The sequence below is a fragment of the Nannospalax galili genome, unplaced genomic scaffold (assembly GCF_000622305.1).
Source record: "Nannospalax galili isolate Female #2095 unplaced genomic scaffold, S.galili_v1.0 scaffold415, whole genome shotgun sequence".
Lineage (NCBI taxonomy): Eukaryota > Metazoa > Chordata > Mammalia > Rodentia > Spalacidae > Nannospalax > Nannospalax galili.
Window position 1 is genome coordinate 2532291 of NW_008337494.1, and position 18061 is coordinate 2550351.

Below are 18061 nucleotides of genomic sequence, written 5' to 3' on the forward strand. Positions count from 1 at the left end.
GATATCACAGAGATGCTGTTTATCCATATAAGGTCACTTGATAATGGATTTCCTCACCTCCCTTATATGTTTTTCCCAAATAGAAAATATTGATGAGTATCTACATAGCAGAATTCTGTTAGGCTCGTTAAGTGAGGAAGAAAGCCGAACACTCTGAGGAGTCAATTAAAAAATTACAAGAAGGAGAGAGAAAGCACAAATTGTATACAATCCAAGAAGAGGATCTGCACTGCATTCAAACTCAGGAAGAGGTGTGTGAACAGAACTGGGAAACAAGGAGGTGCTGAGATGATTCTCCTTTACAAAACGCATAAACTCAGCCTGGGAACACAACAACATGCAGGAACAGAGCAAGGGTCAGGGGCCTCACACTGCCTGGGAGACCAACCTCAGCTACAGAGTCTGAGTAAAATATCCCACTCAGCGCAAAAAGAATTTTCTAAGAACTGCTTCTTTCCATACTATCACAGGATGGGGACAGAGCAAAGGAGTCAGGAACCAGTGGGCAGGCAGATCCTGACAATCTTTATGTGATGAAAAGACTATTAATTTAACTCATCAAATATTTTCAATGACATCAACTATTTCTCCAATGGAAAAAATCTTGCGTGTTTAGTTATTATTAATTCTGTAAGGAAAAGCAGCACAAATATATTGCAAGGACAATAATCAGATGAACTCATTCTGAATTATTATTTTTTGCCATGTGTTCACTGAGCAACATATTTAGTGCTAGATCGTGCATTTACAAACACAGGAAGTGGGTGTGAGAAGCCATCACCCATACTTCCTGGTGAGAGGCTGAAACGGGGAGACAGCATTAGAGAAGCAACAAAAAAAATGAGTAGTGAATGTGTTTTAGAATGAATCTAAAAGGAAGTAGGACACTTTTTTTAAAAAAATCAAAGAATTTGATTCCTTGCTCTTTAATTTTCCAAATGCCACAGAATACCCTCATGCTGGCATCACAGTACAGGAGTACTTCCATCTTAGCACTTTGTGATGGAGACAAAATAAGGTGAAATTATAGGTCGCTGTAAAAGACAGACAGGTGAGGCATAATCCTGTCCATATTTACTCTCCAGAGTGCCAGTTCATTATACTATTTTTGTCATAATTGCAGGTTGTTCAGTCTGAAACTCAGAATTCTAAAAGTTTTGCACACTGACCTACCTCAAACCATCACTAAGAAACATAAAAAGGGACACCTCCAGAAATAATTCAGTACAAAAAAAAAAAAAAAAGATGGTGTATGTCCGAACATTTACACCAGACTGTTTTATAACAAGTCCATCTTTATGTCTACACCAGGTTATGTGTCAGGTAAAGAGTTAATTGATGTAATCTCTAGCAAATAGGAGATGCTCAATATTCATCTCAAAAAATAGCTGTCAGAGTACATCAATAGTTATTTTTTCTTATTCTAATGATCTTAGTGATGATTCTTAATCATCTCAAAATAAAACATAGCTCTCAGAGTATATCAATAGTTACTTTTTCTTATTCTAATGATCTTAGTGATGATTCTTTAAAATCTCTGCTTCTGCTGGGCATGGTGGCACATGCCTTTAACTTGGGAGGCAGAGGCAGGCAGATCTCTGTGAGTTCAAGGCCAGCGTGGTCTACATAGTGAATTCCAGGACAGCTGGGGCTAGAGGGAGACCCTGTTTCAAAAAGACCAAAAAAAAAAAAATCTGATCTGATTAATGATCTGATCAAGTATCTTCTGAAGGAAGGGGAAACCACACAAAGGCAAAGAGGCTATAGTTTAATGACACCTCCAAGATGTTAGGGATTTAGTTTCTCATTGTATCTTCATGAGTTAGAGATCATAGAGAAAAAAAACAGATCATGGATGCTAAGTCCAGCCATGTAGCTAATAAGTGACAAAGATGAATTCTAACCCGGCTCTGACTCCTGACCCCATGTTATTTCCTGGAAGCTTCCTGCTTCTGCAGGAAGAATTCCATTGTTCTTAAATCATGTCTGGCTTTCAAGAGGAGGAAGTCATTTAGCCACTAAGCAATTATCTTCTCACCATTTTAACAGTTATCTAACTAAAGCTGACCTTTATATCTGTAACCTAACAGGTCTGACAAGGCTCAAAAGTTAACAGATAGATCAAATTAAGTTTTATTTAGATTCAGAGAAATATGCAGATACAGTTTAGCTTTGCACCTTAATCTGGGATTTTAAGAGCTAAATACAATTTAGCATTTAAAGTAGCCAGCTCAGGTCTCTAGATGTTCATTGCTCTTCAAAGTTTTCTGACCTATGCCAAAGGCAGCGTACAAAAGGGAGACCCAATTTAAAGAATTCAAGATAAATAGAGACTAGGAAGGATGTAAATGTTTCTTTAGCTGGCTTTATTCATTTCCAACAAGGCTCTCACTGTTCAAACTGTATTCCCTCAAACTCTAGGATTCTTTTGAAGAGCTTCCAATGATGTGGAAAGGTCAAAAAGAAACAGTGAGCAAAGCCCACTTGGTACCACCTATACCAAAGAGCTCAGGGTCTGCGTCTTTTAACTGAGGTTAGGGCTAGGAAGATAGCGCAACATGTTAGAGTGCTTGCTGCACAAATATGAGAACCTGAGTTCAGATCTCCAGAGCTCACATAAAAGATGGGTGTGGTTGCATGTTCTTGAAATCCAACACTAATGGGACTGGGGATCAATGGGGTTTGCTGACCATCAGTGTTGTTCCAGGTTCAGTGGCAGATCTTCTATCAAGGGGATCAGGTGGAGAATGATAGAGTGGGACACCTGATATCCTCCTCTGGCTTCCTTTCACATGCACAGATGCACACACACACACACACATCTGTGCATATACCACACACATAACTCAGTCACATGCACACTAAATTAATTAAATAATAAATTTAAATATTTAGGTTATATATTAAAAATATACATGGGGTGGAGTCCTATTGCTTTTAAGGTTTACAATATTCTGCTAGTAGGTACCAGGAATGATTAAATGTCTATTGTAACATCTCCCTAAAGAAAACCTGGAAATATCATCATTCTAGACCTGAAAATAGGCACCTTCGCTCACTAAAGAAAATTACCTAGGAGATTCAAAATGCATCTTTGTAAATAAAATAACCAACCAACAAAAGGTTACAAGATTTTAGGAAAATATATATGGTTATTAAAATGGTCATTAAAAATAACTTCATTGCCGTTTCCTGTGTCAAGAATGGCCTTGTTCATAAAACAGCATAGACCCAGAGTTGTGTGGATTCCAGAGCACACTGTAATGGACCAAGGTTACCCTGTTACTGTGGCAGTGTGTTTTCTGTAAAGAGCTGTCTGGGAAATAGTGCTATGCCCATTGGTTACTTCTATAACAAGACATCTAGATGATCATACCACCTCTTAAACACTGGGATTGACAGGTATACATGATCTCCTTCTGTCAAGCTCTGCTCATCAGCCTTGGCTGCCTTTAACAATGTTCTGTGTCTACGGGCCATGGTTTTTCAGGCTCTCATTTTGGAACTCCATCTTTTGCTTTGCTCTTTACTAGAACCTAATAATATACCAGTTCTGTCTTCTGGGGTTTAGAGTCCCTATGGCCTAGATGTGTTTATGCTGGAAACAAGAAAACAAAACAAAACAAAAACAAAATGACAGAAGGGTAAGGAGATGAACAGTCTCTAGAATGGATGGGCAAGGCAATAATTTAAATCAAAAGTAAAACATTCAGTATAATCATTGAATGATGTATTTACAGTGGCTAGCTAATAGAACATGTGCTTGCTCACATATATATGTACAGTTAACAGAATATAGAGCTTTAAGATAAGATTCCCAATCTAATTTCAGAAGGAAATATTTTCAACTGTGTAGCTCTTTAAAATACTCAGACTCAAAATTTTTGGTTGTTAAGAAGTAGAGTATTTTTTTTATTTAATTGATACTTATGTGCCTAAAATGTAGACATTCAATTCTTAAGACTATATATAGGTCTGACTCTTACTAGACAAACCCAGGTGTTAAGAATTACCTGTGAGTTTGTTACCACTGTATCAAATCAAATCTCTCATCAAGTTCCATTACACTAGCTTGGTGGACAACTAAGTTTCAGCCATTGCTAACATCCTCTCTCCCATACCATGTGTCCAGGATTACGAAAGGACCCAAAAGTCTGGTACAGAACAGAAAGACCACCCAAGTCTCCATACTGGCTACTACTGAGCTGCCCACTTTGCAAGTTCACAGTGGAATTTTTTGCTATTGTTATTTTGAGACAGGGTACCCTGTAGCCAACCTCTAACTCAGTATGTAGCAGAGGATGACTTTAAACTCCTGATTCTCCCACCTCCACTTCCTGAGTACTGAGATTACAGGCATACACGACTGTGTCAATTTTTACAGTGAAATTCATTGATTTACTTTCCCATTAACAAATGTTTTCTAAACATGAACCAAAGTCCACGCTTTGCACAAGGCATTGGGGTGCAATAAAAACATATGAAGATGAGACGTTCCAACACTGGTTCCAGGGACTGGAGACTCTGTCATGGTTGGCATGATACAGTCTCCTGGCAGCCAGCACAACTGTTCCCTCTTCCATCCATTTTACAAGAAGCCATGCTGTATCTGCACAACACTATGAAGAAAGGGTTGCAGAAAGTCCATCCTATCTCTCAGGCTCTCCCTGAACATCAGACCCTTGGAAGTGCGGGCTCTCAAAAGCAAAAGTTCACATTAGGTGACAGGAAAGTCTGCTGAAACAAAGGAATTCTGCCATCTCAGGATGAGAGTGAAGAGTGAAAACAGAGAGGGATAATACACACACACACACACACACACACACACACACACACACACACTAGTTTGGTCTTCAGTGTCATACGTGTATGGCCACACATATGGCCACATAATTCTAGCCTTGGTGAAATCATTCCACTCTGTTATTTGCAACAAAAATATCTGAAAAGGAGGTGCTACACTGATATTCAGAGTTCTATATTCTTTATAATATTACAAATTGGTCTCTCAAACATTCCCAGAAAACTTCATCTAAGATACAGTTTCTTTTGGGGGGGTATTTATTATTATTATTATTTAACATTTTTGCATTTAATATATTTTTATTGATCTTTTGTAATTTCAAAAAACAGTTCTTAATCAAATTTAGACCCCTTCCCCATCCATGCCTCCCCCATCCCCCCCCCACAGGACTTCATGTATTCCACCACACATGTTAAGTCCTGTCCAATTAAGTGTTTATACTCAATGTTCTTCACTGTAAATTCATTCACTGGAGTCTAGTCAGCCCATCTAGAGATCGTATGTAAGTCATACTCTCCCTTATCCAGTAGCAATCAGTCTCTAGTAGGTCTCAGTCTAGTGCCAGCCCACCACCCATTTCTCTCCTCCCCTTTAGGCCCTTGTTTAATTGAGCTGGCATGGGTCCTGTGCTTGACGGTCTCTGAAAAAAATGAAAAACAAAAAACAAAAAAAGAAGGTACATGCTTTTATACTTAAAAATTACAGTGAACTAGATAAATATAAAATATTTGAGACCTAGGCAGAGGTAAAAGATAGATAAATGGCCCCAATTTTTCCTATTAGAAATAACCCAGCCTGTATGGGCTCTGTCCCAATCTACCTAGTATCAAACTTGTCCTTTAACAGAGAAAATAAGTATTAGGAAATGTATAAGCCTGTAAGATCTTTATTTCCATTTCAAAGGTAAGCAAAACTCCCATATTCATATTTTGAACTTTATAATGTATTCATAAATTTGTATTCCTCTACCTCTTTATAAAGAGATTATCATTCTAAACTATAGAACAGCTAATGCACATACAAGCACATCTTTAGCCAAAACCTATATGAAAAATTACTATAAAAATAACCCCTTAATAAAGCACTACTTCATTCTGATGTAAGTTAATACAATCCTAAAAAAAACACATTTATTAAGGTCATCTCCAGCATTTACAAAGAGCCAATTTTTGTCAGTCATGGAGATTTTTTTCAATTCTTTGAGCATTTTACAATCTATCTTCCTTCATATCAAATGAAACAATTACATAATTTTATAACTTTCAGTGAAAAGTGATTTTGTGTCTGATGTCCATTAATTTGATTTTTCACTCTCCTGGGGAGAATGTTCCTCTTTTATTCATTAATATGAAAGATTGATCATCCGGAACAAATAACTAGTCCTCTTATAGTCTTCATTCAAATATTTCCCTCAAAAGTAGCCTCATCTTCTTCATCTCAGTATGTTTAACTTCTGAAATGAACACATTTGTAATGGGATTAAATGAAGGCGAGGGCAGCCTCTATCTCAAATAGTTATCTGATTACTTTGTTAATTTCTTCCACTCTCAACTGTCCCACATAAACGCTGAACTCTTCATATATCTCATTAATAACTCCTAATCTCTCATAAAATCAAAAAAACAATACAGTAGTGATAAAAATGACTATAAAATGATGAGAAATAGTCATAAGAAATTCAATAGCTGGCTCAGAGATACAGCGTTTGCCTAATATTTTCAAAACCCTGGGTTCCATCCTCAGAACTACACACATAGAGAAACTGACACAAAAATATAATGTCTCAAATTTATAGAAAGAAAAAAATGCAGTGGCTCTTCATAAAATGCTCTTCAAATAGAAGCTCCTCAAACTCAACATTATATAATACTATCTGATATTAAAATAGTGTGGTCATCTAGAATTAAGCTCTGACAGTGACACTCAAGGGGTATTGGCTTCCTCAGAACTTAATCTGTTACTAGGTGATATGAGTTGTTTATAGTAAGATTCTGAGTAAAAGTTACAGGACACAAAACAGCATAAGAAGAACTATCATTGATAAATCAGAATGCTCGGAAATGAGGAGGGGCTTACATCTGGGACGTGGCCCATCATCAATGACTCCAAGTGCTTGTTTTAAATAATAAGGTTCTGATTTTAGCTTAGTGGATCAACATTTAATTCCTCTTGCATTTGAACAGAGGAATAGTATTTGAGTTTTTAATTTTTATTGATCTTTTATCCATTTCATGCAAGAGTCCTTAATTAAATTTAGACCCCTTGTCCACTCATGCCCCCCCACACCACCCCCACGGGACCTCATATATTCTGCCATAAATGTTAAGTCCTATCCAGTCAAGCATTTGTGCCCAGATGTCCTTCAGTGCAAATTCATCCTCTGGAGTCTAGTCAGCTTATCTAGAGATCATAAGTAATGTCTACTCTCCCTCACCCAGCAGTAATCAGTCTCCAACAGTTCCTGCCTGCTGCCCATTTCCCTTGCTCCACTCAGAGCCTTTGTCTGACTGAGTTGGCACAGGTCCTGTGCTCGATGCCACCATTGCCCCAAGTTCACATGTGAAAGCTGATTTTTTTTTTTTAATTTTCTTTGGTTATAATTAACCTAAACCTAAAATGTAATATACTACACATAGAATTCTCCAAAGACCCCAATATCTTGTAGCTCAGTTTTACAAATTAACCCCAATTACATTCTCTCTTGTCTCAAAATTATTTTGCACAGTATTGTCTTTAAGACATGGATTTATTATTTTTTAAGACTTGAAATGTTCTAGTTATTTTACCACTTCACAAGTATTATAATAGTTTTTCCTCTTGTGGTGAATTTAAAATTTGGGTGAAACTTACTTTCTTGTATTGCATTAAGAATCTCTGAAAAGTCCACATCACTCTTTGGGCCGTCAGGTAGTATTTGCATATCCAGCTGGTAGCCTTGCAAATCCACACCTCCTTCTAGAGAAATGAAAGATATTCATGGAGTTTGCACTGGTTATAAGAGATCCCAGCATTAGGGTCCCAAGAAGTGATATCAACATCTAAAATGAGCAGCTAGTTGGTTTGCCAGTGATCCTCTCTCTTAGATAAATGACTTCAAAAGTGGTAAAAAAAATAACTAAATAAAAAGAGAAGATACATAGTCTCTTCGATCATTATGTATCAAAACTGTTCACTTGGATTCTCAATGAGGAATACAGCAACTATTTTAAACAATGTAATTTATTTCATAGTATTTACTGACATTTTCTAAGATAAAATATGTTAGTTTCCAATCAAGGTAATTCAAAATTGACATTCAACAAAATACTCTATAACGTCATACTCTTTGAGATTATACTAATTCATTCTTGTGAAAGAATTTATTATTCTTGATCTCACAGAAAACAAGGTATCAATATTTTCTTGCTCACAATTAAATTCCTCTGCTTGTTTTTCAACTATAGCAGAATCTTTTAATAAAACATATATTAAATATAAAATAATTGTTTCTTGTACTAGGTTTGTGTCATCATTTGAGTGAGTTATAAAGAAAGAAGGCTTTTTATGCTATTCTACACACCTCTAGAACATTTAAACCAAAGAAAACAAGACACCATAAAATAATTTTATCACTAACAATGCTTCTTAATAAGAGCATTTTTAACTTGAGGCATCTGCAAAGTCTAAAATACATGGGTAACATTATGAATAAAATGGACATGCCCCAGCTTCCAGTGTTTTTAAGAAATAATTCTTTTATAAGATATAGGCAGATAGATGATAGGTAGATATATGTATATTTTATCTTCTATATAAAATTTCAGTTACAGTTCAAAAACTCAAGAACAAGAAGATAAAGCCTCTGCCTTAGTAGGATGTTCACAAGTAATACAGCAGAAGTTGTAAGCCTTAGGAGGGAAGGGACTTTGTATGTTCTAGTCTTAGCTCTTAGAACAATATAACACACAGAGCCAACCCTCAGAAAGCATGAATTGGATGAATGAACAAGGCCCTCAGTGACTATGAGGTACCGTAGAGCTGCAAGTAAAGCTGAAAGTTAGATTCTGTGATCAAGAAAGTAGCTAGTTCTGACTAAGTCACACCAAACCTCTCTAAATGTTAGTTTCCTCATCCATAAAATAGGGATGACAATTATAGCCTCACAAACTATCCACAAGAATTTTTTAAATTTACAAAAAAAACCCGTAGCTGTCACAGTTGATACTTAATAAAGGAAGTTATTCTATTATCATTCATAAAAATTTACTAAAGCAACACAACAATTTATATAAAGAATATCTACATAGTGAATGATAGGAACCCCAGCACATATTTCCATAATGGTCAGGAACTTCTGCTTAAGGATACAGCAATGTAAATATGGCAATGAACTTTTCAAATTCATGCATGTAATTGCTTTGTTGCAAAGTCTGGAGTTACCTGTAAGACCGCCTCTTAGGGACAAATAAAGATGTCTTCCCACCATCCCACAATTAAAACAAGATATTTGTCATCTTCTTCCATGGTCAGCTACTTCAAATAGCCACAGAAAAGTTGTTATGCTTTTCAGTGTCTGCTTTGTTCTATTCAATGACCAAACACCTCACAATGAAGACAACAAAACAACAACTCAGAAGGCCCATCTTCAAGGCTCTATACTTCGTTGTCTCCTTCAGCCTTTAACTTTACAAGGGAGGTACAACGAGGTGGAATAATTCATGTAATCTATGTAGAGGCAATACTACTTCATGCTCTTAACCAGCTTTTTATACTGTGCACACCCAAACGGTCACAATTGCAGGTGACTGAAAACAAGCAATCTGATTTACAAAATAATCTCATAAATAACTCAGTGTTCTAATACTTCGGATTAAGACAAACACCATTACATAAACTAAAAAACAAATGATTTCTTAAATGGGCTAATAAATACAAGCCCAATTTTTTTGTTTATTTATTATTTATATTTATTCTTTATCATATTCAAGAGCTCATAAAGTAACACAGAGAGAAGGATAAATACTAAACAATACAGATTTTACTAACTAAAATTCTATAGTTTTCATTTTTTAAGTTTGAGGGCAATATAGAAGTATAAGAAAGAGACACAACATGAAAGAGGCATGTTGATCGTTAAATTCTGTCTTTAAAGATATTTAATGACTTCTCAACCCTAAATGGGGCATCTGTATCACAGTTCCCTCCTCCCAAGACTCAGGGATCATTGTGGAAGAGGGGGCAGAAAGATTGTTAGAGCCAGAAGAGATAGAGGACTACAATGAAACTGTTTTCCAGGCACAACAGGGCAGGTTGCACGTATGAAGTCATAGCTGTTACCACAGCATTCACAAGATCTTCTCAAGATCAAACCAGGCAAAATCCCATCATGGAGAGTGGAGGTAGGCACAGTGTCCTACCCCTAGCTGAGGAGCTATTTTCAGCTGATAGCTGCTGGGAGGAGAGTCTGGTTTCTTTCAAGGTGTCCCCCACAACCCTCGGTAGGTCAACCACCCTGGAAACACACCCAAGAGTGTGTGAGTAGCACAAACTGTGCTTTCTCTGTGTTTGCTTTCAAAGAGAACACGAAGTTGAGTGGGTAGGGAACTGAGTAGTAAAACTTGGAAGAATGGGGGGAAGGCAATGAACATGATAAAAACGTATTGCATGAAATTCTCAAAGAACTAATTAAAACAAGGGAGAAAAATATTTAATGACTTGAAAAACATGAAGAACACCAAGAATGTGGATATGTAACACATCCTAAGTATATTACAAAGTATACAATTCATATGACTGGGGGAAAAGGAAACAAGGTACTCCAAATGAGTGCAGAGGTCACCCATAAAATGTGAAATTAACACGGTTTATCTTTATTCTTTATGGTTTCTATAGTTTTCACAATAAACACCAAACATTTTTATAAATTTAAAGACATTTAAAACTTCAGACTGGATCAGCAAAAGATAATGATTAGATTTTAGAATTCAATGGAATTCAAGTCTGATAGAAAAGTCTCCAGATATTAAATCATAGATATTATTCAATTTGACAGAAAATATTCTAAATTACTAAATTAATACGATTTGTAAAAATGTATGAACAAAATGGGTCCGAGTTGCAGGAAGTGACATTATCATCATGTTATATCTTAAAATCACATTTGGAATCCTTAAAATATAAAGCATCATCCTATGCTCTAGAATATAGTATCATAAAATATAATACAATGATTTGAAACTGCTGCCAACAAAAGCCCAAAATATCAAGGGATGAGAAGATGTAAAAGAAGACTTTCCTGACCAGAGAGAGTGATCAATACGCAAGGACACTTTCCAAAGAATCCTTGAAAGTGAGAAGCCAGAGCAGTCTGCTTCCAGATTCCCTATCAGCAATTTCAGTAACCCCTTCAGAGGATGGTGTGAAAAGAATAGGAGGTAGGAATTGGCTAGGCAGTTAGGGTAAAAAGACCCCAAAGAAAAGTAGCCCATTTCTTGACTAAAAGTCACAACGTCCTTGGGCCTCTTAGCAATATGCTCCATTCCAAAGGCCAAAAATGTCAAAAGTATTTTATCTAATCCTTAAAAGATTTTAGGGTTACGTCTTCAGAGGGGGGAATATGTTAGAGTTGCCAAAACCCCCATAAAAATAAAGAAATAAATACATCAAAGAAGAAGAAAAGGTATATGAAGTTATCAGAAAAAAGTGATATGGAGATATGGGAGGAGTTGGAGGGGAGGGTGTGGGCATGGGTTTGATCTAAACACCTTATATGCAAGTATGAAATTCTCAATAACTTATTTATGTAAAAAAAAGCAAGGAGGGGAGGGAGTGGGCGTGGATTTCATCAAAATACCTTATACGCATGTGTGAAATTCTCAGTAAAGTTTTTTTAAGTTAAAAAAATATTGACTATCTCCACTTTTGGCGGACATGGCCCAACTGAGAGAGAATGATTCCAGTATGTAAAGTACAATACATCTGCTTTGTGTTTATTCCTTTTTAAATTTATTTATTTATTGTTACTCATGCGACTTCAATACGATTTCTACAAAGCTAAGACTCTGAGGCCATCCCTACAGACACAGGTGTCTGACACTGGGTCTAAATCCAGGACTCTGAAGTGTGCATGAGGGAAAGGGATAGAGAAGATACAAAGATTCAATGAAACCATTAAAAAGTTATAATAAACATGCAACTTAATATAATACCACAGAGACTTAAGGAATAAGTTAAAGAGAAAAACAAAAAAAATTTCCTCAAAGACATGAGGGCTGGGGAAGCAACACTTTTAACAAATGAAAATGCTACAAAGTTTGCAATTTCTCCAAGCTTGGCTTTTATTCTTATATTTGATGGACGGGGGTGGTTATAGCCCAACTCTTTGTTGCTATTCTTCTCTCTGAGTAAAGTGGAACACAGTGCCAATAAAAAGTAACTTTATAATGGCATTTACATTTAATAAAGGGTCTTTAGCTAGGCAAATGATATATTAAAATTTCATTTCAGATTTGAATCTAACTTGGATTTAGCTAAGTGCTTATATGAAGAGGAACAAAAACTGAGCTTCAAACAGGACTTTCTCAATTTGCAAACATGTTACTGCCTCTCCCGTCTCAGTTCTCTCTAAAGCAACCCCTTTCTGCATTCAAGGCCCACATTAAATTCTCTGTTTCAGAAAGCATGTCTCGGTCCTGATAAGCACATGTCAGTTTCCCATCTGTGAGCCCAAGTGGCCATTTATGGTTTAGCTACTTTATTTTTCATGGGAAATTTGTATCATAGAAAAGATAAAGCACATGTTCAAAGCATGTGGAAGAGTATATTTCTCTTCATCTAGATTTATTTCCTCGCTGCTAGCTCCCTCAGCTAGGTTGTAATGCATTGTAGCTTCCGAGCACATGGTATCTATCTTTCACCTCTTAGAATATCGAGAACAACATTTTGAATATCATCAGTTGCTCAGTTAAGGCTTTTTAACTGCAAATTTCACTTCATTAGCAACAGTAACAATTACATGCTAGAAAATGCTCAAGTTTTTCTACCTAATCAACAAGATGTATGAAAATAACATAAGGAAACCTGCTACTTAGAAAAAAAAAGAAAGTTATCTTGAAAGAAACCCATTATACATATGGCTGTGAACTATATATAACAAAACATATGCTTTTGCTTTTTAAATTTTTTCTTTATTTTTGAGAACTTTATATGCATATACAATTATATATAATCAACTCCCCCGCGTACTTTTAACACGCACCCCTCCCAACTTCATGTCCTTTATTTTATGTAACCCACATGTTTGAGTTCGTGTTGTCCATTTGTACCTGGAGTAGAGCCATCCACTGGAACATGGGAACCCTACCACCTGCCACATCTTCAACAAGGAATGATTCTTTCTACCCCAGAAACCATCCACTGAGCATAACTCCTCAGCAAGAGGTGGGGCCTGGAATTTTGGGAATTTTGGCACCTTGATCTTGTGTAGGGCTTATGTAGGTAAGCACAGCTGTTGTGAGTTAATGCTTATAACAGCCATGCCATGTTCAGAAGCCAACATGTCACAGAACTCCTCCCCAACTTCAGCTTTTACATTCTTCTATAGTGATCTCTGAGTTCTGGTGATGGTAGGGTTACTATAGATGTTCCATTTAGGGCTGAGCACTCAGTCTCTTATTCTCAGCACTTTGACCAATTATGCACCTTCCCATTGACTTCTCTCCACTGCAAAAGAAATGTGTCTGACCAACACTGAGGGGCCTAGGCTCATGGGTACAAGCATAAATGTTCAGAAGGCAACTTGACAGCATGACAATTTAGCAAAATAATAATAGAAAGTTTTACCCTAGGGCTTATGACCTCCCCAGTCATGGGTTTTTGAGCAGGATTACAGTACCTGGTATGGAAATGCCTCATCTGGAGCAGGCCCCAAATCCAACAGAAAAGCAGTTACCCCATAACAAACTTGCCACTATTGTACCAGTAAGAGCATGTTGCCTGACAGGGATATTGTAGCAGGCAGAGTACAGTGCTCAGCAAGACCATGGATGTTTTTTCTCCCCCAGCAGCCTGCATAGCATCTCCTGGCACCGAGAAAGCCAGCCAGTCAGGAGGATGTTTCCCTGTTTGTTTGATAGTAATTTCTCTATATCCTGAAGCCAAAGTGTGTGGTGTCTTAAGCAACAGGGTCTTACCATGCTGTTACAGTGGGTAGCCAAGAGAAATGGCAACAGCTTGTATTGGTTAGAGGCCTCTGGAGATTCCTCAATCAGACAGTAACTTGTAGAGAGGTATCACATAGTTTGTACCATGATTTTCATTTAATATTCCCTGTCTTTTGGGAGTGACATTGTCCACACATGCAGAGTAATTCCATTTGAACTCTTTTCTTTTTTAAGTTGTATTTTGAAATTTGCTTACTAACTAAGAGGTTTCCAAAATGCTTTTTCAGGCAATCTTAGTTTTGGTTAGCCTACCCACTACCCTTTCCTCTCACATTTATGCTCTAAATTGTATTCCCTCCAACAGTGTGTAAGGGTTCCAATTTTACCACATCCTCCCCAGCATTTTTTCTCACATGTTTTCTTGAGAATATCCATTCTGATTTGTCTTTGTTTTTTTTTTTGTTTGTATTTTTTACTATATATTCCTGACTGTCCTGAAATTTGATGTATAGACCAAACCAGCCTTGAACTTGTAACAATTATCTTGCCTCTGCTTCCAAGCACTGTGATAATAGGCATACACGACCACATCCAGGTTCTACTATAGAAAAATAAAGGGAAAATACTTCAAGATATGGTATAGGTAATGACTTTCTAAATATCTATAGCAGTGCAGTAGTGGTACTTTTATTTTAGGGGTAATCAAGTTATCTAGGAGTAAACTCACATGTGGCACTGTAAACATAGCCAAATACTCATGACTGGAGAAGTCATAGATCCTAGAGAAAACCCTACCCCAGTCATATCCCTAGACAAATGTAATTTCTTTTTTTAAAAAATTATTTTTATTTTATGTATATGAGCATCACGTCTGCATGGTGTGTAGGTGTGCCCATGTTGTGCAAGGCCTGCGGAGGACAGAAGTAGGCTTTGGATCCCCTGGAACTGTAGGTATGAATGGCTATTAGCTGCCATGTGGGTGCTGGGATTTGAACCTGGGTATTCTGCAAGAGCAGGCAGTGCTCTTAACTGCTGAGCCATCTCTTTAACTCCCAATAAATGTAATTTCTTACTATATGCTAAATATGAATCCTTATACTTACAGATACGTATACCATTCACCATCATTAAATAAGCTTCTTTTTGAAACAGATGGAGACTATTACAGAATTCCACAACTGGTCATGCACAGAGAATAAGTGTCGGAAATGCCCAGCCCTAAGTCACACACCTACAGTGGGACCTCTACACCTAATGCCCATGCAACATAGTGGAACAGGGGGTAGCGAGAATGGTAAGGCATCTCTCAACTCTCACCAATGAACTTCCTCATGCAACAGCGTGTGGTGCACACAGAAATCCACAACTCACCATAGTGTAGAGAATAAGAGACTGTAGAGAGCCTGTCCTTGGATAGAACTCCTGTATTAAACTTCACCCACCCACACCTCAGGGACCACTGCAGAAGAGGGAGCAGAAAGGTTGTACGAGCCAGGGTTGGTGCATAACTGTAAGGAAACAGAGTCTTCCAAGTCTCTGGGAACTTGCTCATATGAACGTACAGTAACGGTATCAGCGTGCACAAGACCCATTCAAACTCAATCAGACAAAAAGCTAACACAGAACTGTGGAAATTGGCAGCAAGCCCCAACCTTAGCCAAAGAACTATTGGCAACTAATTGCTGCTGGGTGAAGGACAGTTGATCTTCTTTAAGGGAGAGACTCTAGATAGGCTGACTACACCCCAGCAGATGGACTTGCATTGAGGGACATCTGGGTGCACAAATTTGACCAGACAAATATATAGCCTTAACATATATGTCAGAATGCATGAAATACAGTGGGGGATTATAGGGAAGTGAGGATGGGGGAGGGGTTATAAAGATGATTAAGATGTTTTGTGTGAACTGCAAGAAAATTCAACAAAAAATATGCATTGAAAAAAATATTTCAATAGACAGGAAATTACAGCAATAATTTATAAATGGGATTGCATGACATTGAAAAGCTCCTGAACAGAAAAGAAAACAAGAATGAAGAGAGCATGGAAATGGAAGAAAACTTTTGCAAGTTATATATCTGAATAATATCTAGAATTTGAAAGAACTAAAAAAAGCACCAAATGGATCATCCAATAAATAAATGGGCAAATGAATTGGACAATTTTCAAAAAATGAGATACAAGTGGTCAGTAAGTCGAACATTGAAAAAATAATGTCCTTGCCGTTAGAGTAATGCAAACTAAAACTTCACTGAAATTCTATCTCCCCTCACCACCCCCCTAGTCAGAAGGGTTATCATAAAGACAACAAACTCTGGAAAGAATGTGATAAAACTGGAAACCTGACACACTGTAGGAGAGAAAATAAATCAGTGCAGTCAATATGGAAATCAGGATGGACATTCTTCAAAATACTAAAAATAGAACTGCTGTATGATCTAGCTATACCACTCCTTGGAATTACTTAGTGAATACCTGAATTACTTAGTCAATGCAGCACTATCATAACAGTCAAGCTATAAAACCACCTTACTTTCTGTCTATAGATGAACGAATAAAGAAAATGTGTCATTCATATATATATATATATATATAATAGGGTTTTTTTTTCGTTCATAGACTAATGAATGAAATTATGTCATTTGAAGGAAAATGGCTGGAATTGGAGGTTACCATGCTAAATGAAGTAATCCAGATTCAGAAAATCAATGTCATGTATTTTCTCTCAGATGCAAATTCTATTTTTAAAAAATGTGTAAAAGATGTAGACATGCAGGAGTGTTTGAGAAGAAAAAAGACACTAGTGGAAGGTACAAGGGCAGGATAGCGAGAGTAACAAGGGGGCAAAGATGGTCCGAGTAGATACCTGCGCAAAGGCAACCTAATAAAACCATTCATTTTTAAATGAATGTATGTTAATGATATAATAATAATCTCCACTATGTTAAGGGGAAAAGATTTCAAAGCTGGTTGTTATACATATTCTATACAGTAGATTTACTTTTCTAATTATGTTTAAGATATTGTTGAAGCTTTTATAACTTAATAGTTCTTAGTCAAATAGAATAGTTACTTTATACTGAAATAGAAATAAAGTCTCACAAACCAAATCCTACCTTCCCTGTGTAACATAAAGGATAAGCAATGTATAAAGTAGGCCAGGGGGAACAAATGATATTTTCTATGATCTCTATGTAATAAATAATACTGGATCTGTGCTTTTTTTCTCATTGTATTTATAATCTACAAATAAAATTGGTAGTTCCTGTCATGAGAGTGTACGTTCAACATAAATCTTTGAAGGCAACGTTTTTATAGGCTAGGTGAGCAATGATGTTTCAAAACTTAAACTGAATATATAAAATAAATCCTTACATGTAATATTTTTTGACATAAGAGGCAGAAAAGATGCCACATTTTAAATTGAGAGTTTGGTTTGAAACTCCCCATAGGTGAATCCAGTATTTTTATGGCAGTGTAAAGATGGAGAATAGCATGGAGCAGAGAGAGAGGGACATTCTCTCTCCAGCTGGATACTGGAGTCTAGTGCTAATGACAAGGATTCTTGTATATGAGAAGAAAAAAGAAACTCAAGATTTAGAGAGGTTAGGGGACAGAAAGTCTGAGATTTTGGGCATTACTACCATGTGGTTTACTCTCTCCGTACGAATGACAACAGTAGATTTTCATAAGGGCTAGAGACAGGAATGGGAAGAGTTCACCACTCATAAAAGCCAGGACTTTCCCACCTTGCGCAGCAGCGGCTTAGCTCTCAGGTAATTCAACAGTGGAAATTCACTATCAACTGGCTGCCTACCACAGTGAATGGTTTATGCTTTCAAGTCCCACCTCTGCTTGCTATAATTGCATGATCTTGAGTTAGATACTTAACTCTCTCTAAACGGCCCCCCACACCCAAATAAAACCATTTTAAACAGCCTTAGGGAGAAGCAATTTCTAATTCCAAACACACAAGGCCCTTCCCAGAAGTTGCTCATTTGGTTTTCTTTGTGGCTGCTTTTCTACGGCTTTCCCCCATTTACTTCACCCATACAAAGGGCTATGAAGATTCTCCAGAACATTCTCTCTGAATGCATTCTATAGGTATATATATAT

At 36.9% G+C, this 18061-nt stretch overlaps 1 protein-coding gene across 2 annotated transcripts in view; it reads right to left on the reverse strand.

Annotated features, from left to right (window-relative positions):
- The window catches only part of Ano4 (anoctamin 4), a 342978-nt gene that overhangs the window by 184690 nt on the left and 140227 nt on the right, over positions 1-18061 (reverse strand). Inside the window, exon 3 of one of the 2 annotated variants that reach the window (XM_008832628.1) lies at positions 7655-7759. The exons of the other annotated variant lie outside the window; for it this stretch is intronic. Within the exon in view, the coding sequence (XP_008830850.1) occupies positions 7655-7759 (105 nt within the window). The remainder of the gene's footprint in view (positions 1-7654; positions 7760-18061) is intronic. 2 annotated transcript variants of the gene reach the window in all.